Genomic DNA, 21,533 nt, shown 5'->3' on the forward strand with positions numbered 1-21,533 from the left:
AACTGTTTGGATTAAATGAGGGCCCCCTCTAACTGAAACCTCATGGGTGTATCTATTCTTATGAGATTTCAACTGCATTTGAACTGGAAATTAAACCCTTTCTAATTTAGAATCCAACACAAATCAGGCTAAGATTAGAGGAACGAAACAAGCCTCCAGCTCAAAATCTGGGGGTTTGTTCTCCATAATCTGGTTTTGGCCCAGATCTAGTTATAAATTATTCATTTATTAATAACTCTGGGGATGTTTACAAAAAATGAGATTTTGCCAAGGAAAAATTCAACCATGACACTAAAAATATGCTTCAGTGTGTGTGTGTGTTGTGTTGTGTTGTTTTTTTAAATTGTACCCAAATAATTTCTTAAAGCCAGGTGGAAAGAGACTGCTTTTAGAACTTCATTTCCCATCCATCAGTAATTATTACACCTAATAATAATAAATGTAATACACACTAGTACTCTTTTTTGCCAATTGTGTTTAAAAATTTGAGATCTGATTTGTATATGATTTTAATTCTAAAGTCACTGAACTATTTACAATATCTGAATACCATCATACATAAAATAAAAGTAGTTCTACAGTGTATATTTTAATATTTTTAAATTAGAATTTCATTAGTTTAGGAATGGAAAGTATTAAGTTTTATTGCACTTACCCGTAATATATCTGTCTTCAGTTGTAGTTCTGTAGGTGGAGCTGAGTGCATCAGCCCTAATAAAGTGCCCATATCATCATCCCCACTAGGTGATAACACCAATTGCTGGATAATCATCAGTGCATGCTGTCGGCACTGTGGATACTTCACTATATTGTGTACACACCTTGCACCACCAAACTCCCTGAAAATACCTATAGCGCAAGAAAAAAAAATGTGGGAGAAAAAACACAATGTTTCTAAGGTACTGTGTCAAAACCTTGTATTTGTTCAAGTGCATTATCAGAGTATAACTGGACATAAAATGCTTCATTTTTCACCAGTATAGAGTCAGTGACCACTTTCATCAGTCACACAGAAATTTACAATAACTTTTTATATGAACATGAGCTGATCACAGTTCACTGGCATTCTAATTATATTCTCCCCTGGAATATTTTATATTAAAAGTTACTGTTGGAGTAATTTTGTAGTCCAAGTCTAAGAATTTCCATGTCACTCTTACAGAAGCTTCATCACTGATTATTTTCTTCTTTCATAGATTCATAGATTCTAGGACTGGAAGGGACCTTGAGAGGTCACTGAGTCCAGTCCCCTGCCCTTGTGGCAGGACCAAATACTGAGTAGACCATCCTTGATAGACATTTATCTAACCTACTCTTAAATATGCTTTCATGCTATAATTCAAAGAGTGGTGGGATGGACTCATACTATTTTTTCCTCTGACCCATGACCACAGAGAGGGTAAACTGTTAAAAGCAGTGATTGTCATAATATGCTTGTACAGTTCTTAACACAATAGAACCCCAATTCTAATTAAGCTTCTGGCAGGGGCGGCTCCAGGCACGAGCGCTCCAAGCGCGTGCCTGGGGTGGCAAGCTGCAGGGGGCGCTCTGCTGGTCGCCGCGAGGGCAGCAGGCAGGGTGCCTTCGGCAGCGTGCCTGCAGAGGGTCCGCTGGTCCCGCGGGACAGGCGGGTCCTCCGTGCTTGGGGCGGCAAAATGTCTAGAGCCGCCCCTGGCTTCTGGGTGTTACTGTGTAACAAATAAATTATTAGTAGTAGTAATTGAAGATGAGCTCAGTCCTTTCACAGTATTTTCTAAGCCTATTTCCCTGAACATGTACAAATCTAATCATTCAGGAAGGACACCTACACTACATCTAATATAGGGATTCTCAAACTGGGGGTCAGGACCCCTCAAGAGGTCACAAGGTTATTACATGGGGGGGGTCGCGAGCTGTTACCCTCCACCCCAAACCCCGCTTTGCCTCAGGCATTTATAATGGTGTAAAATATATTAAAAAGTGTTCTTAATTTATTAGGCGGGGGGTCACACTCAAGAGGCTTGCTATGTGAAAGGGGTCACCAGTACAAAAGTTTGAGAACCACTGATCTAATATTATATTATGTTATGTTATTTATTTATTCCGCTGCAGAAGTCACGGAATCTGTGAATTCCGTGACCTCCATGACACGGAGGTCATGGAGCCCTAATGATGATCCCTTGTTTTATCATAGAAACAGACTGTCACCTTCAACAAGCAACAGCCTCTGTCAACCTGGTATGCCGCCAGTCAAGCAATTGCTTTCTTAAGCTTTTGTTCTTCAAAAAACTGGCTATTGAACCTATGAAAAAATACAGTATATGTAATAACTTGAGATGATGTTAGGAACTTAGCAGGTGCCATACTGGAACTGATCAGTGGCACTTATTCTAATACCTCCAATAACGGCCTATGCCAGATGCTTAAAGTAAAACTCCTGTAACACACATGAATAACCATGCATTACCATATTAAGAGAGACAATTTTCTTCCTGACCCTCAAGGATTACTTGTTTAAGTACTGAAGCATGAGGATTAATAACCTTTCTAGCTAGGATAACAATTAGTTAACTGCAGATTACTTTCTTAATTAATGTATAAGAGTATAAACCTTCTTCTTTCTATCCATTTCCAATTTTTTCCCTCCAGCTCTATCTCACGTCTCTTGGATCTGATACTACTATTAATGGACATGGTAAAATGGGAAGCTGATTGGCCTTTGACACAGTCACAGAACTAACTGCATCTCTCTCTCTTTTGTGATCTCTCTGGATATGTCTATACTGCAATTAAAAACCAACAGCAAGCCCAGGCCAGCTGACTTTGGCTCATGGGGCTTGGGCAGCGGGACCATTTTACTGCAGTGTAAACTTCTGGTCTCGGACTGCACCTTGAGCTCTGTGACCCTCTCACCTCACAGGGTTCTTGAGCCTGGGCACCTGTCTGAATTCAGAAGTTTACTCTACAAAGAAACAACCCCTCAGCCTGAGCCCCATAAGCCCAAGTCAGATGGCATGGGTCAGCCACAGGTTTTTACTTGCAGTGTAAACATGCCCTCTGAGCACACTCCAGCAGGTGTCAGGCCTTGTGCCTCTACATATCCTGGGGTGGAATTTTGCAATTCTCCTACTTCTAGACTTGGCTACATTATCTTGTATGTACCATTCTGATCCTGCAGTTTCAACTGAGATCAGGCATCTAAGGTCTTCCCTTCAGGAGCTGGTGACCAGGCAGCCTTCTTAAAATAAAAGTATGATTTGAGCAGAAGGAACAAAGCTTTGAGAAAAAAATACATTTTAAAAACAGTCTACATATATGTCATCTTACCTAAAGCCCTATCATTCTGTGATAGTGATCTAAGTAGGCCTTCCTTTTAGAGACAGTCCCAGCTGGTGCTGTATCTCGGGCTGGTTCCCCTGACCTACCACACCACCTCCTTTGAGAGAGAGAGAGAGTGCCTTTCAAACCCTGCTATCGTTCTTTGGTTCTTCTGTGTTCTGAGGCTTTGACACTTGTTGTCAAAAGCAGTCCACCTAGGCTCCCTGGGAAATCAAGCCAGAGTTCTCAGAGCCAACAGTTTCTGTTTTGTCCTTTAGCAACTCTCAAGTGTTTGTTGTGGGGTAGCTTCTTGAGACACTTTTTCCATCCTCCTCATTTTTCAAGATTCATTCCTGTTCATTCCCAATACAGTCACACAGAAAACACCCCTAACAAGCCCACCAGAATATTCATAAATTATCACAGACCGGCTCAAAATCCATCAGACACAGCATTCATTATTATATACTTTATTATATCTCCTCTTAATCTCAGTATAAATGAAGTAATCCTGATTCTTTAAATCTCTCCTTGCATGGAAGCTCTCCAGAACAAGTATTTTTTGTCACCCTTCTCTGGTTCTTTTCCATTTCTGCTGTGCCTTTTCTGAGATGAAACAATCAAAACTGAACACAGCATTCAAGGTGAAAGCATATAATTGATTCATATAATACAATTGTAATATACGCTGTATTATTCTTGATAACCTCCTTAACAGAGCCTAACTTGCTTCTTTCATCCATCAGTGAACAGATATTCTCATTAAGTCGCTCAGCATGCCTTTTTTTTCCTCTTAAGAGTTACAACTTATCAGTATGCTTGAATAATATCATTTTCTCCTCCAAAGTACACTGAGTTGCATTTGTCTGCTTTGAATTTTATCTGTCATTATATTTTCCAATTACCTACTGTAGTTCCATTAGTTTCTGGTGGAGTTCTTCACAATCTAATCTTATCATACTTACTTAATGTTAATAAATAGCAACTTTGGGCACCATATTAGGCACCCTTGTCTTCCATATAATTGACTACCATAAAACCTACAATAGACAACGGGATTTTCCGGTATTAACCTCTTTGCATGCTGACAAATAGGCCACATTTTACTACTTAGTTTCCTATGTCTTGATTTTATGTTCCACCTTACACTTTACCTTTTTTTTCACAGCCTCCTACTTTGCATAAGCTACTATTCTAAAACCATTTTCAGTGGATTCAAGGTTAGCAAGACCTATTTTACCCTTACAGATATTTTGATGGAACAAAAGTCAGGCATTCTAAGATATAGTAACTGCATTTCAGACACCTTGCTGAAACCATCACACATTATTCACAAGAATGTGAGCAAGTGTTAGCAGGATCAGGGCCTTAAATTAATAAGGGGGAAATATCTGCTATATATACACAATATAATATTTTCAAATGATACTTAGTGTTCTTAATTGCCAATAAAAAATTCACATAAATTGTCTGACATTAATTCTGATTCCTAAGTTTTCAGGTTCCCTTTTCTCCACTCCTAAAGAAACAATCTCAGTCATCCAAATGTAAAATAGTACCTGAAACAACTTCTGACTAGTAACCACCACATTTTCACTTTTGCATATCTCCAAAATGGAAAAACAAAATTTTATCAAAACTTTCCAAAACAAGACATTTATTTCTATACTCAGACTAAACAATGCAATACATCAGCCTAATACAGTAATTTTTACAGAAAGCTAAAAACAACTAAAAATACAGGCTCATAATGGAAATACTTTCTTAATCATAATTAAAATAAATCTGATTTGTAGTCTGCAGAAAAACTGGTAGTCGCCCAACACAAAACTCTGCCGAGATTTAATAGCTAGGTATTAATAAGATTTCCATTATTTTTACAGAGTGAACTTTAAAACACTTGAGTATATCACGAAATATCACATTGCAATTGAATTATCAAAACAAATGAACAGTAAACGTTCTGATGCATTACTCTGATTGCTTTTTAAATTATCTGTTTACTTGCTAATTTGCCACATTGAGTAATTCACAATAGGTCTTCCAGCCATGGTAATTAGCAAGGTTCTGCTGTAACCGAGTTAGTGCTACAATATCAACTAAGGGGAAATGGGATTATTGTTTTGCACTACACAGTTTATGGAAGAAATTTTAATCTTATAAATATATATATATTTTACACAATGAAGGGAATATCCAGTGTACTGAATTTAATTTTCTATTCCATAAGTTAGGGATAAATATATAAATGTATGATTGGGGGAAAAAAATTTAGTTATCAAGGTTATCTGATGTGAAACCAAAGACATACTCCACTCTGTACTTCATCATCAACAAAATAATGTTCTCCAATTACAAACTGTTCTACATGGCTAAGTATTTTAAGCTTTCATTTTACTAGCAACAAGTTGCAGGAGTAAGACAACCTGATAGATAGTTACTGTCAAAAAGGTAATTCAGTGGGTAACTATTAGGAATGTTGTTGACAGGCTGCCAAGAAGAATTATATCAGTTTGCATTTGGTGCAGGTGTGAAATGATATCCACTATGGAAACACTGTATGGTAGGTAACCTATTTCATAAGAAGAGAACAGAACATTAATACAGCATCAAAAGAGAAACTCATACCCTAACTGGGAGAGATGTAAATTCACTATGTTAAGGAAAATGGTATTTATTTTTTTTAATTTCAGACATTTATCACCTATACTCGTAACATTTATTGAGCACTTGAAACATTTCCCATTTAAAGTAAGATACCACAAACCACATTAAAGGGAAATAACATGGTGCAGTAATGACTGTTTGTTTGGGTGGTTTTTTTGTTTATTTGTTTTGTTTTTAACAGCACTAACTGTAGCTAGACTCGCATCAAAATTACAGAAGTAATCATTTTAAATACACATGTACACATTCTTCAACGTAAAATCCAGGGAAGCTTCCACTTTCCTGCTTGTAGGCCAGAAGAAAGAAATAAAGTCAGGAAAAATTTAATTCTGCTTAAAAGCCATTATGACAAGCGCTGGAAATGTTTCACACTTTTAGGTAAATTTCTATACATTTTTACAAATTATTTCCTTGTAAATATTGTGTTGTAACTTTTTTTAAAATTTTATTGTTACTTAGTCTCCACCCGTTCCAGATAAAACTAGATGGCTCCCACAGCCCACTTTGATTTCTCCTCCCCTTCTTTGTTTGTTATAAGGATAGATCATTCCTTCAACAGTCGTTCTTCCCACCCTATGGCCTGACATCAGCTTTACCCCTTACACAGGCTTCCCATCCAAAGCCTATTGAAGTCAATTATTTCAAAGGGCAGGTGGTGTAAGTTACTTAAAACAGAGAGTGTGGCATACAAAACTAAAATGGGGGGAGGGGGAAGAGATAGCTCAGTGGTTTGAGAATTGGCCTGCTAAACCCAGGGTTGTGAGTTCAATCCTTGAGGGGGCCACTTAGGAATCAAGGGCAAAAATCAGTACTTGGTCCTGCTAGTGAAGGCAGGGGGCTGGATTCCATGACCTTTCAAGGTCCCTTCCAGTTCTAGGAGATAGGTATATCTCCAATTATTATTGTTTTAAAAAAAACTCCAAAAATACTAATTGAATATTAAATATCACTGCAGTTTCCAGATTGTTCCCATTCACTTGGGATTCATTCTTCTCCCCTACCCCTCAGGAACATTACAGGTTAGCCACCAAACAATGTTTTATGAGCAACTGGGCTGCTTTCAAATTTATCTGTATTCAGAAAGCCTAAATCAGAGACTGATCAATACACCCAGCTAAACTTTTTATACACAAAACAACTCAGCTGCCTGTAAAAGGCTTCTGAACAAAGTACCATGACTGAAGGGGTAACATGATGCTTTTATGGGTGACTGCAAACTGCTGTTAGACACAGAGGCTGAATTTCAAAAAGGAAAAGGAAACAAATAAAAAAGTTACATTCTAGCAGTCAAGACCACGTGCACAACAGTGCTTTGCCAACACAGCGGTTGTTCTCAAACTTTCTAAATTAAAGTAAGTCGAATCATGATCATTTTAACAGCTTCTAATTTCTCTTTGCTAAGTAAAAATAAAAGTAAAAAAGGCCTAGATTCTTTGAAACACAGGTGAGGGTTGAGGAAAAGAAATAGGCAAGAATAAAGACATTTTCAAGAGCTTTAGGCCTATAGCTGCTAATTTCTGTAGTGTATTTTTTTTTAATTGGTCAGCAAGAGGTATGATTTAAAAGAGTTATCAGCTTCCCCTCCCTCTTATTTACACAGAGGGCACATATATGTAAATTAGATACAACTTGAGGATGAAATACACAAACAACGAGGAAGCACTCCATGCATCTGAAGAAGTGGGGTTTTTTACCGAAGAAAGCTTATGCCCAAATAAATCTGTTTGTCTTTAAGGTGCCACCGGACTCCTCATTGTTTTTGTGGATACAGACTAACACGGCTACCCCTCTGATACACAATAAAGTAACCTACATTATAATGTCAGTTTGAAAATAGCCTAATTTTCAAAACTACATATGTAACAGAGTACACACCTGGTACATGCAAATTAGAAATAAGCTCAAGTAAAGGGCAAGGTGTGTTTAGTTAGACATCTATACATTCAGTTACTCAATTTGTGTGACTATCCAGTGATTTCAGTAGCAAATAAGATATTCAGTAACGTGCTCCTAATTTATATTATAAACTTTACGTATAGCTTATTTTTAGTAAAAAGTTAACCCTATAACTAAACAGACTGAAAGTGTTCATAGCCCTTTCATTATGTTGTTTTAACTGTATTATATAGGTTTTTATTCTTAAAAATATAACAGGAAACAAAGTAAAACTATTTTCAATTCCTGCAGCACACGGCAGTCAATACATGACTCACGGACAAGATCATCAGTAGACTCTGACCACAGAAATTGAATGTAATAATAAAGTGCCGTACTATTAATATGTTGTATTTCAAGGTCAAAAGCATTATAAGTGATGCAAACAATCTTACATTTAGCCCAATCAGTCAATACCACTCATTTAAATCATGTCTTTTTAAGCAGGCACTTCAGAGTCCACCATTATCATAACTGATGTAACTTCTATAATTACCTGCATTTGTGTTTGATCCTTGTAGTAGTACTGTCAAGGTCTCCATAACCAATAAAGCTAGCTGCTTTTGGTCCTCCAAAGAACTGAGGTTTCTCGAATCCCCTAGAAAATAATTTCAAAAGTTCATTGCACTGAAAACAACAAAGCTGACTTTTTTTTTTAAAAAATGATTAAAAAATAAAGTTTTGTTCACCAATCCCCATTTTTTTTTGGCTTCCACACAAAAAACATCCTCTAACAAACTTTTAAACCACAGAAACACTCAGGAAAGTTGCGACAAATTAACTTAAGGTTAAATAATGTATATTAAAATACATTAAACCCACCTGCAGATGCTCTCATTGAGAAGTACAATTGCCTTAGTTTGCTTTAGCTTAATCCACACAAGAATATCATGTGCTTTAACATCACACCTTTAGTTAAGTCATCTCAACTTTCCTCAGGGCTTCTCGAAACAAATATTTTGTTCGCAGCAAGATGGGGTGTAAATCTTCCCTGCACTAGTGTGTCGGGCACTAGCTATCTGCATGGATCCTGCTGATGCCCACTAACAGTTTGTTAATGTGCTTTGATCTATCCTACTTTGAAACAGGAGATTAAAGTGCACTAATGAACTGTTAGTGTGCATCAGCAGAGTCCACCCAGACAGTGAGCATTAGGCTAGTGCACAGCAGACTCACATCCAAGCTAAACATCTAAACGTTTGTGTAGACAAGTTCTAACAATTAAAATCTGCAGTAGGTGACACAAACCGTTAATGATTTCCAAAACAAAAAGAACTTTTATCACCACGTTAAAGACTCATGCTCTCATTCTACTGAAAGAAAACAGTTCACTCTCCACCCAAGCATGAAAATACAGCTCTTTTTGGGAAAGTTAACTTGAAAAAAAAATCTATTAAAACAGAAGAGAAGCAGTAATTTGCAATAACCAAATAAAAGAATCCTCTTACTCTTTATACTTAAAATAAGACAGTTACCAAAGTGGTCTGAAGCACCAAACAAAAAATTAACATCTCTCTTTTGCTCTCTAACGAGCAGCACAACTAATCATTTCTTACAAAATGGTATGCAAAGTTTAAGTCGGAAATTTGTTTTAAAAGTGAATTATCACAACAAATGAAAACAGGTTGACAACTGTATAGTAGACATTGCACCTGTATCTATTATTTCAGTGTTTATAATTCTACTTCCTGATGCTGTAATACCATATTTTTTTAAGTGTGCAGGGTTTGTCCTATTCAATTCTTAGATAGAGAGCTTCCAAGAAAAATCCCAGTGCACTGCATTACATGATGCTGATGATTCATCAAGCATGTGAGCTGAACCAATGCCAACCACAGTATTTTAAGTGTGTTGTGCTGCTTGATCAAAGAGACATCTTAACTGCTTTGGTGGTTATTAAAGATCCCATAGCACTTTCACAAGAGTAAGCGTACTGCTCCTAGTGCCCTATCCAAATGTCGATTTGATCCTTTTGTTGACAGATTCTAGATAGGCACTCTTAAGAACTGAAGTGTTTTTCGGGGGGCTGCAGGCTTAGGACTTCATCTAGTAGGCCACCACCACTCACATTAACAAATCTCTAGGACATGGTGCAGGGCAGATTTTTCATCAAGTATTTGATTATGAACTATTGCTGGTTACTTATTATGGTCTGAGCAGTTTAAAATGGTTTATCAAGATATCACACGCTGAGATGCCACAGGCAACAGATGCATAAAATTCATTAGACACGTTATAGGTTGAATGGAGACAAGCAAAATATAGTTTCAGCCAGAAAACTCAACTGTTACATGATATAAGTGAGAAGTGTTCAACACCTGAGATGGATGAAGAGATTTGTTTGTGTGTTTATAGCAATATAGCCCCACAAAGCTTGAAAGGACTCTGCAAACATGGACCCTCTCTCTCACATGGAGAAAAACTGACTCATTGGGAATTCTTCAGAGGTGAAAGTAAGCTGGTACACCCCGGTACAGTGTACCAGCAAGAGTCGGTGCGCCATACCAGGGGGCCCGGCTTCCCCAGGTGGCAATTTAAAGGGCTTGGGGCTCCCAGCACTGGCTGGAGCCCCAAGCCCTTTAAATTGCCGCCAGAGCCCCGCTGCTGGAGCCCTGGGGTAGCGACAGCAGGGCTCCGGAGGCTATTTAAAGGGCCCAGGGCTCCCGCTGCCTCTACAGCCCCGGCCCTTTAAATAGCCACTGGAGCCCTGCTGTTGGAGCCCTGGGGTAGCAGCAGCAGCCAGGGGCTCCGGCAGCAGTTTACAAGGCCTGGGGCAGTAGCGGCGGCTGAGCCCTTGGCCCTTTAAACTGCTGGCGGAGCCCCCAGCTGCCGCTGCTACCTGGGCGGGGGAGGGGACGGAACTTACCGGTACAGGGCGGAACGGGGCTGGCTCTGACACCCCTCAATCCCCACCCCTTCTGCCTGAGGTCCCACCCCTTCCGGGGGCCAGAGCCAGCCCCAACCTAGCCTGTACCAGTAAGTCTCTATTTCTACTTTCACCCATGGACTTCATGCAAGAATAAAGGTCTGTGCTTCAAGAGTACTTTAGTAGGTTAGGCCATATTGTAAACTACTGTGGTAACTGGGATGAAAGCCAATATATAATCAATATATAATTATACAGAGGGCATTCCCCTCTTGTTAATTTTTGCCCTGTACTAGAATAACCTAAATATAATGTTACATTAAATAGTTTTTTTTTAAAAAGTGGAAAACTCCAGCTACTATCTATTTTTAATAAATATTTTGCAGTTATATAGGACCTTTCATTAGAGGACCTCAAAGCACTTTCTAAAGGTTGATAAATATTATCATAATATTACATAAGAAAACAAGTACAGAGAGTTTAAGTGAGCTTCACAACATCACATAGTAATTAATTGGCAGTGTTGAGAACAGAACCCAGGTGACCCAACTAACCAGAACTAGCCCTGCTAACCAACACTAGTCTCTTTTAGCATCCAAAAACATGTACATAAATAAAAACAAGGAAAATACTCTACCTTGATCATTCAGCGCCTGAGTGGGATCTTTCAAAAGGGCTGCATATTTGTGCAAAAGGTTTACCATCACCTCCAGAAGCCCCACCTCCCTGAAGACATCCTTAAAGATGTAGTCATGACGGGTGAACTTAAGAAGTGTTTTCATTGCAATGATGCTACACTGGTAAGACGTGCTGGACTTTAAGAGGATGCTGACACTAATCAGTTCTTTACAAGGAATATAATTCAAGCTAAAGACGACAAACTCCAGCATCTCAAAGTATTTGGTCTGCACTTCTGGAAGCTTGGAAATTTTCTCGGCAAACTGGGACAAGGTGTGCTGTGATTCCAAGATGAAGTAGTTGGCATTGTCCGCTATGTAAATATTTGTAATGGCATCCAAAATAATTTGTGCAAGATAGTTAGTTTTTGCTTTCAAAAATGCATTTTGAAGGACAGCGAAAGCTTGAATATTCCTCACACTATGACCTACAATAGGAAACAAGGGGGAAAAAAACAAAATCTTTATACCTATTTGCTTGACCATATTTAAGGGAGAAGTATGGATTAAACAAACAAACAATTTTTTCCTCTGTAGCCCAACAAGCAGAAACAAATTCTACTAAAATGGATTTTTCAAAGAGCAAGAACAAACTAAGACATCCTTTAAAGGAACTCCTCCCACTTATTTCACAATTCTGAATTGAAAGATCTATTATTTATTGTTGCTTAAGATGGCATTTCTCTTTGAAAATAAACTTTGGCATGTGTACCAACCGAAAAATATAGTATTTTAAATGATGAAATCTGAATGCAATTTAACGGATTAAAAATCTGAATAGGTCATAGTTGAGATAGGAAATTTACTTCTTTGAGAAGCACTATGCTTGATCCATAATGGAAAACTTTGCACCAACTGTGTGCCAATCAGTCACCTATAGTAATGCAAGCAGACTGAGTTTGGAACGATATGCAGCAGCAACCCCCTCACGACAACCTCTCAATAATATCACAAGTAGTAATGCCAGTCATAACAAAAAAGTGTTGACCAAATTAAAGCTCAGTAACATGCACATTCTTTTAACTTCCCCCACCTCTGAACAGATTGGAAGTCACTTGTGGAACAAAGAGAGTTAGACCAGATTGCAGGACCAGGGGGTTTGGCATTACATCCCTGAGTGGGCTACAGACACTGCCAGCCAGTGGTGGCCCTCCTTTAGGAAGGCTATTCTTGCCCAATTCCGAGGGATTCTTTCAAGAGCTGGGATTGGCTGGCCAACAAAATGCTCTCCTTTAAAGTCAGAGCAACAGGCAGAGAGTGTCCTCTTTTTATCCACTCTTTCCTGCTGCAAAAATCTATTTCCCTCTACCTTTTTCTTTTATGGTTATTGTCGCAGAGGGCCATAAGTTGGCATGGGGTTAAGAGGGGATGTGGAGTTAATAGTCATAAGCAGATCACAGGCACTTTTGGCCTTTGATGCAATTGTGCTGTTCACATTGTGCAGACACCTTGAGCTTTGAACTGATGGTACAGGCACGTGGTACAATTAACTTGTCTTCGATTCATATTATCTCAAAGTTGGGAGGCTGGTCCTGGCAACATGTGTTAGACTTCCCTCAGTGGTGATAGAATTATAGTGTTTGGTGAGACCAACCACAAACAAGCTAAGGTTTTGTCTTCCTGGGGAATTCTGTGGCACAATAATATATCTGGAGTTTAATGGATCCTTGGGCATATGCACAGATGTAGAATGTCTATATGGACAATCATTTGCAGAAGAACAGGATAGTTTCTCTGTCTTATATCTGGGTACAGAAGGATGAGGAAAAGAGTAGAAAGCCCTCAACCTCCATATCTCAATGGTTATAGATACTGGAAGTATAACCTCATTCATGAGTGAGTTTTCTGATATAGTCAAGGTTAATAAATGCAAAATGTGAGCCAACATCTGCAATATTTGAAAAGATTTTTCTTGCCATTAATAGTTTTGCACTGCACGGATACTTCTTTAATGTTGTATTACTCTCATTAGTCCAAACATCAGAGTACACTGGGGTCACAGAATATAATTGCTGCAAAAACTTTCATGAGCTGTGTTAAATTTGTGTAATATAATACTTGTCATGTAGTCTAACCTATCATACACAGAATTATACTGGTCTGCACTAAAAGCCTATTGGCCTTCTAACAGGTTTTCTTGGGCAGGATGGGGATGTTTGAGAGGAGTGGATGGTAAAAGATTAAGAAGGAATTACATAGTAGTACATTAATGGTAAAAATTTGAGAAAGCCAGTTAACCTCTTTAGTAACATATGTACCATGGCATGGACTTAATTATCTAAGTAAAGGCTATAAAATGTACAAAACTTTAAAACAATTTAATCACACACTTGCAGCTTTTTGTGAAGCGTTCCATAGTATGAAGCCATCTTTAGTTTGAGAGCTGTAGCTCTGAATCTCAAGTATGAGACTGAAATCCAGAAGTGCGGCATCTATTAAAATTCAGTTCCAAAAGAACTTCATAAAATCTTCTAAAAATAAAAACTGGAACTACTATGCATTATATACATCATTAATCTTCTGATAGTCTGATAAAATTTTATTTTCAAATACTAATTGAAAACATTTGTTTTAATCAACCTGTAATTTGTTTTTAGATTTTAAAAAAAAGAGACATCACACAGATTTATTGTTTGCACTGAATGCTATCTTCATTTGTTATGCTCCATTAGTCACTTATCTAAACAAAACTGAACTTTTAATGCCACGTTTCATTCTTTCCTTGAAGACTGAAAACAGAACCTTTTGAAATGTAATATGTAACAACTGTATATACTGAACAAGCATCCTATAAAGAGCATTAATACCAATATTGCATTGCAAAGCCACACATTAATTTTTCTCTTCTAAATTACTAGCTTTTCATGACTGTTTTAAAATGAAAGATGTTGAATAGTTAATTGAGAGATCATGAAATGTGCAAGAAAGATGGACAGCTACAGAGCCTGCAAAACCGCTACTGTACCCAGGGAATAGGCATAGCACAAGCACCGGAAACAAGACCCTCCTCCGTGAGCCTGTAAAGTATTAAACACAGCAGGAACCATTCTGTTGGGCAGAAAAGGACAAGTCACACATGGAGTAATTAGCAGATCTACTGCTAGATGGATCCACAAGCCTAACCCTCCCTAACATATGAAGCCTGTCGGGGTCCCAGGTGTTACTAAAACTTACAGACAGTTGAATTGAAGCAGATTAGCTTCTCAGCCACTCCTCACCAAGGTTCTAGGCCTCGTTTACACAAGAACTTACACTAGTCTAACTAAAGGTGTGTTTTTAAATCAAGTTAGTTAAACTAGTGCAAAACGCATGTGGGCATTCTTAAACCGATTTAAATCTGGTGTGTATCCTTTTAGCTTAATTAAGAAATCAATTTTAAACTAAACTGACATTAAACAGGTTAAATGAATTTAAGAGTCTCCACATAAAGGTGTTGAACTGGTTTAACTAAACCTGTTTATAAAATCAATTTCAATTAAATGGGCGCAACTTCTTGTGTGTGTATGTATGTATGTAGTAGTAGGAACTTAAAGGAATATTCCCTCTTTTTTCTGTCTATCTGTCTAGACCTAGATTTTTATTTATTTATTTATATATATATATATATAAAAATAAAATCTAGGTCTAGACAGATAGAAAAAAGAGGGAATATTCCTTTAAGTTCCTACTACTACTTAAGCCTAGTTTCCAAACTCATATTGATTTAGTTAAACTAATACTAACCCCTCTGGGGACAATTTATTTCTGTTTAAGAGAAGATTTCAGTTTAGCATACATTTCTCTAATTGACTTAAGCTAAAATGAAACAAACTTGCTTTAAAATGAAAAAAACCCGAACAGTATCCACAAAGCCTTTTGCACCAATTTAACAAAAATCAGATTAAAATCACGCTATAAATTATATGTATCCAAACTCTTAAGATTTGCATGGAGGATCTATTTAATCTGTACTTTGTAGAGGGGTGATTCAGCATTTGGAGCTAAATGAGGAGAAATTGCCTCCCTTATTTTCATCTGGACACTAGCAATTAAGCAAAATCACCTTTTAAAGTCAATATTTCATTACTGATGTTAGAAGAAACATGAACTGTATATGGTTTCTGTAGTGTACCAGAAATTTCTCCCCCAATAAGACTTCTGCTCTGTGTGATACAAACAGTAAACTCACCTTTGCCTGCAGGTTGTGGGACTGCAAATCCAGGCAACAGAAAAGGTGCCCCGGTGGTAATACCAGCTGGTTTTAATTCATTGACACCATATGTTGTCAGTGAAGTTATCAGATTAACCAAATCCTTCAAAGCATCCTTGGATTCCGTCTCTTTTGCCTGTTCTAATCTAAAGAACATACGTACAACGGATCATATTAGCACATATTCACTTTAACATAAACCATTCACTCAAACTCATCTGAGATTTATTTATTTAGTTAGTTTTGCTTTTTCTTAAATTAAGGAGAGATGTTAATTTTAGAGGCACAGATTTAGTGACTGAGAATTCTGAAGCCAAAGGCTAGAGTTCACCACATTTCCATATTTTAAACTCTCTTCTAAGTTTTATAGTATTCGATTGATTAAGCATTATTATTTGTATTATGGTAGCATTTGGAAAATCAGATTGAGATCGGGGCTTCAGTATGCTAAACACATAGTAAAAGGTTATCCTTGACCCAAAAAATAGTAACCAGACAAATCAACAGGGGACATGAAAGGAAAGGAAGTATCATCATTTTACAGATGAGGAAATAAGGCACACAGTAAATACATAAAGGAGTATACCTCAATATAACGCTGTTCTTGGGAGCCAAAAAATCTTACCGCGTTATAGGTGAATCTGTGTTATATTGAACTTGTTTTGATCCACCAGAGTGCGCAGCCCCGCCCCCCCGGAGCACTGCTTTACCACATTATATCCAAAATTGTGTTATATCAGGTGGCGTTATATCAAGGTAGCGGTGTACTTCAAAGAAAGTTGTGCAACATGCAAAACTTCATAAGTACACAGTTAGCAGAAGGGAACTGCAGAAGTCTTTATATGAAACTGTTTGAAATGCAATTCTTCGTAAGAAAAATTACTATACCAAGAATATAATAAATGATATCACTACTAACAACATTAGTGTACACAGGTATTTTATTATATTCAGTTACTGTAAAAAAAAAAAAAAAAAGAAGGGACTAAATCTTCACAGAGTGGAAAAGGCTCAGCATAATTAGGGGCCAAAGAACAGGGGACAGCTTTAGGATGAAAACAAAATAATTGATCCTAAAAATAATAAATCACAATATGCAGTAGAACCTCAGAATTACGAACATTTTGGGAATGGAGGCTGTTCATAACTGAAGAAAATGTTATGATTGTTCTTTCAAAAGTTTACAACTGAACATTGACTTAATACAGCTTTGGAACTTTAATGCTGCTTTCTCTTTATTTTTTTAGTAGTTTATGTTTAATACAATACTGTATTTACTTTTTTTTTTTTGCTCTCTGCTGCTGCCTGATTATGTACTTCCATTTCCAAATGGATGGATAAAAATCAATTATTTAAAAAATATAAATAAAATCAGATTTTTTTAAAATTTAAATCAATTTTTTTGATAAAATGCTTTTTGAGGAAAAAACCTATCTAAAGATAATTTTAATTAAGATACATTATAGCTCAAAGATATCTCATCATGGAATAGGGATTATAAATTCTAATTCTATAGTATGAGACAATATATTCATGTAATGTTTCAGAAAAGTTTTGTAAATGAGTTCCGATAGTTCACAGATTAGGGACCCAATCTTATGGAGTTCCAGGGGCTTCTGTATAGATTATTTAGGTTAATCTTTCTATCTACCCAATGGGACTCAGTGCTCAGTGGAGAAGATACCATCAGAGATGGTTAGTTTTGCAGTTCTCAATCTGTGGATTTGTGTCTCCAGAGATGATATGCTTGTTAACAGCAAAAATGTTTTTAAATAAATAAATCAATAATATAGAGAGGTGAGAAATAACAAACCTCAACCCTATTGTCCCTCTGCAAATTTGTGTACACAGAGTCAATCCCTTACCTCTCTCTAAAAGGGCAAAGTTTCAAAACGTTCAATGAACAGAAGATTGTTGGGGACGGAATAGATCTGGAAAGGAGAAGTCTGGAGATAAATGTGAGAAGGGGGGGATAGGACAGTAGAAACAAAAGTAAAACTGTTTGAGCAGCATATTCCAGAAGTCTTGAGGTCTTTCTTTCTGAGTGTAGCCTTCATTGATTTGAAATCTACCATACCATTCTCTCACTAGAAGGGAAAACCTACAATGGCAGCAGGCCGTAAAGGAGACCCAGCTTGGGAATATTTTAATGAAGTTCCTCTACCTGTGGGTAAGACAGGCACGTGTGCAAAACGCAAACAGTGCAACAAAGAACTGCAAGGCCTGGCTGCCCAAATGAAACATCATGTGAAGTGTTCCTTCTCAGGAGGAAGCTGCGTTGATGAAAGGAACATGTCGGAACACGCAGGATCTTCAGGTTGGCAAACTTTTTTATTTTAATACTTCTTTCTTAAGGACTGCCTGTCTTCCTTCTGGACTATTATTGAATTCTCATGTTTGAGCAAAAAAGATAGTTGTTACTCTATAGTACTATCATTTTAGATGCAGCTGTGATGAAAAATAAATAGCTGAAATAGGCAGATCTTCCTTTTACAATTTCACCTTTAAAATAGTACTGTCAGTGAATGCAATGAGTAATACTAAATGAGTAATATGGTAATAATAATTAAATAACTGCATTGACTTATTTTGTTTAGGAGAATCCATCCTCAACATATAGGATTCTGAAGACTATCCACCTTCAAGATCACCATCATTTTCTATAATTTCAATTATTCATTTTCTGATATAGCTGAAAAGTTTTCAAAATAAATCACGTTAAAAATGTATATTGTGTACCTTCTAAAAATGAAACCTACGTCTATCTCTGAGTTATGAAGTATATGTATTAAGGTTACAACAACCAACAAGAATGCACTTTTATGGAGAAATCCATGATTAAATTGAGTCTTCCTGACTAGTGATTTAAATCAAATCCATCCTGGGCATGTGATTGACTGGTCAGTTTGTAACCCTGGTGTTCATAACTCTAAGGTTCTACTATAGTGCAATGTAAACCTACATTTCAACAATTTATATTTATAACCAATGTGACCAGTCTTTTAACTTGTTTGTAACAATGACAAAAAACACTAGGCATCATTCTTTCAATACATTTTGTCTGTTACATTGCTCCTAAATGAAAAATAATCACAGAATAATAGAAATGTGAGACCTCGATAGGTCATCTATTCCAGTACTCTGCACTGAGGCAGGACTAAATATTATAGACTGTCCCTGAAAGGTGTTTAACCCATTCTTTAATATCACCAATGACAGAGATTCCACAACCTCTCTAGGTGATTTGTCCAGTGCATAACTACCCTTACAGCTGGGAAGTTTTTCCTAATGTCTAACCTGTATTTCCCTTTGCTGCAATTTAAGCCCATTGCTTTTCACCTGTCCTCAGTGGATAAGGAGAACAAATTATCCTCCTCCTCTTTATAACAACCTTTTACTTATTTGAAAGCTATCATCGGGCCCCCTCAGTCTTCTCTTCTCTAAACTAAACAAACCCATTGTTTTCAATCTTTTCTTGTAGGTCATGTTTTCTACACCTAAAATCATTTTTGTTGCTCTCCTCTGGACTTTCTCCAATTTGACCACATCGTTCCCAAAGTGTGGTGCCCAGAACTGCACACAGTTGCCGTTTTTTCAGTGCTGATGAGAGTGGAAGAATTACTTCTCATGTCTTGCTTATAACACTCCTGCGTCTACATTTCAGAATTAATGTTTGCTATTTTTTGCGACAGTTACATTGTGACTCATTTAGTTTGTGATTCACTATAACACATAGATCCTTTTCTGTATATTCCTTCCTAGGTAGTCATTTCCCATTTTATATTTATGCAATTGAGTACTCCTTCCTAAGCTCATACTTTGCATTTGTCCTTACTGAATTTCATCCTATTTATTTCAGACCATTTCTCCCTTTTCAAGATCATTTTGAATTCTAATTCTGTCTTCCAAAGCACTTGCAACCCTTCCCTGTTTGGTATTGTCCACAAACTTGATAAGTGCGCTCTCTATGCCATTATCCAAATCACTTATGAAGATACTGAATAGAACTAGACCAGGAAAGATCCCTGAGGGACCCCTCTGAATATGCCCTTCTACCTTGACTGTGAACCATTGATAAACACTGTCTGAGTACTGTTTTCCAGCCAGTGTACCTACATTGTAGTAGGTTTGTCTAGACTATATTTCCCTAGTTTGCTTTTGAGAAGGTCATGTGAGACCGTATCAAAAGCCTTATGAAAGTTGAGATATAATGGCTAAATAGAAAATATTTAGATGTTGCAGTCTCTCCATTATTTACCAATAAGGGAAAAAAAACTGCACTACTGAGCAAACCATAACAACTCCCAGCACAGAAAACATCTAAAGCTTTCTCAGAGATTCAGAAATTTTAAGGAACCATCATGATTAACCTGTCTGCCCTCTTGCACAACACAGGCCACAGGACTTTGCCCAGTACTTCTAGCATTGAGCCCCATAACTTGTAGAATGAAAGCATATATTTTATGAAGACATTTAAAAATTAATTCTACAAGTATGAAATTACACAACATACATATTTCTAAATATGTCGCCATTAAACAAATTTGCAATTTTCTTACTAAATTTTCAAAGGGAAAGACACTAATATGCTGATGGAAGAGATTTCCCCGTCAATATAGTCACCTCCCTAAGAGGCAGTAACTATGTTGTGGGAGAAGCCCTCCCATTGATTCAGCTCTGTCTATACAGGGGGTTGGGTCAGTATAACTATGTTGCTCTGGGGTGTGAATTTTTCACACCCTGGAGTGATGTAGTTATACGGATATAGGTCTGTAGTGTAGACCTGCCCTCAGTAACAGTCACTACTACATCTCAACAACAGAAATGTATCTTGAGTTTAAGTTCATAATTAATAATTATTTTAGGATCACTGTTCATAATTATAGTATTTTCTCTCTTAATGCAAGATGTAAGAGGGTAGAAGTTACATTGTTTAATTTCAATAATGGTTAATGCTAACAATTTAAAAATGAAAACAAAACAACTCATTCTCCTGTTAGACCACACACAAATAAAAAAAGAATACAGACCATCTATCTCACCCCAACTGTGTTAAAGTAGAAAGCAAATATTTTCATTCATTCTTCACTCTTCTGGGATTCCAGTTTACCTATTTTATTAATTTGCTCTTATTCAAGCTATCAAATTTCTTTAAAGTGAAATATTTTCAGACTGTTTTCCTCTAACTAACAAAAATTCCAGGAACACACCATAGATCAGCTGGTAGCAGTGATTCTAAAGTATTTTTGTGATTCATGACTATAAAAAGTTGAAAAGAAAATGTGGCTTAGTTGCTCGCCTTCTTCAGAAACTAACCTTTATGATCCAACTAAGGCACCGTTTCCAGAACCTGAGTAGACTGAAGTCACAAAAGAGATCTGTGAACCGTACCTCTTATACAGGAACAAGCTGCAGTGTCATTGTGTTAAGACTAGAGATCAGGAGCATCAGTGATGTCGGAGAATAACAGAGTTCTCACTTATTTGTTTGGGTACAGCAAAGTCAGATACTTTATTCTGTTTAGCAGCTACAGCAGGGAGAGAGTGCACTAGGACATAGGGTCTCCTCTTCCTAGACAGGTCTCTCAACAGGTAAACAATTACAGCAAGCATTTATACTTTTGTTACAGACAATAATAAGCAACAGCTGCATTTTGTTTATACATAGGTCATCCTGATATCTTGTTTTTCTCACTTAAGAGACTCCAGTCTACATTTCGTATTATCTACACATTATCTACACAAGGTCGAAAAAACTTCTCACACAGTTCTTTTCCACTCACTTCACACAATCCTCGCTTCTACAAATCTCGCGTTATTAGGGTTACAGTTAGCCTGACTCTTGCTAAAAACTGTCATGCACTGCAATCCCCTTCCTGTCAGTTCTTTCTCTGCTTCCACAG

General features: G+C 37.2%; 1 protein-coding gene across 1 annotated transcript in view; it reads right to left on the reverse strand.

Annotated features, from left to right (window-relative positions):
• The window catches only part of WDFY3 (WD repeat and FYVE domain containing 3), a 238,858-nt gene that overhangs the window by 148,037 nt on the left and 69,288 nt on the right, over positions 1 to 21,533 (reverse strand). Inside the window, exons 9-12 of the mRNA XM_045018580.1 lie at positions 15,611 to 15,777; positions 11,403 to 11,870; positions 8,396 to 8,497; positions 656 to 849 (exon numbers count right to left, since the gene is read on the reverse strand). Coding sequence (XP_044874515.1) covers positions 656 to 849; positions 8,396 to 8,497; positions 11,403 to 11,870; positions 15,611 to 15,777 — 931 coding nt within the window. The remainder of the gene's footprint in view (positions 1 to 655; positions 850 to 8,395; positions 8,498 to 11,402; positions 11,871 to 15,610; positions 15,778 to 21,533) is intronic.

Source organism: Mauremys mutica, chromosome 5 (genome assembly GCF_020497125.1).
Source record: "Mauremys mutica isolate MM-2020 ecotype Southern chromosome 5, ASM2049712v1, whole genome shotgun sequence".
Taxonomy (NCBI): Eukaryota; Metazoa; Chordata; order Testudines; family Geoemydidae; genus Mauremys; species Mauremys mutica.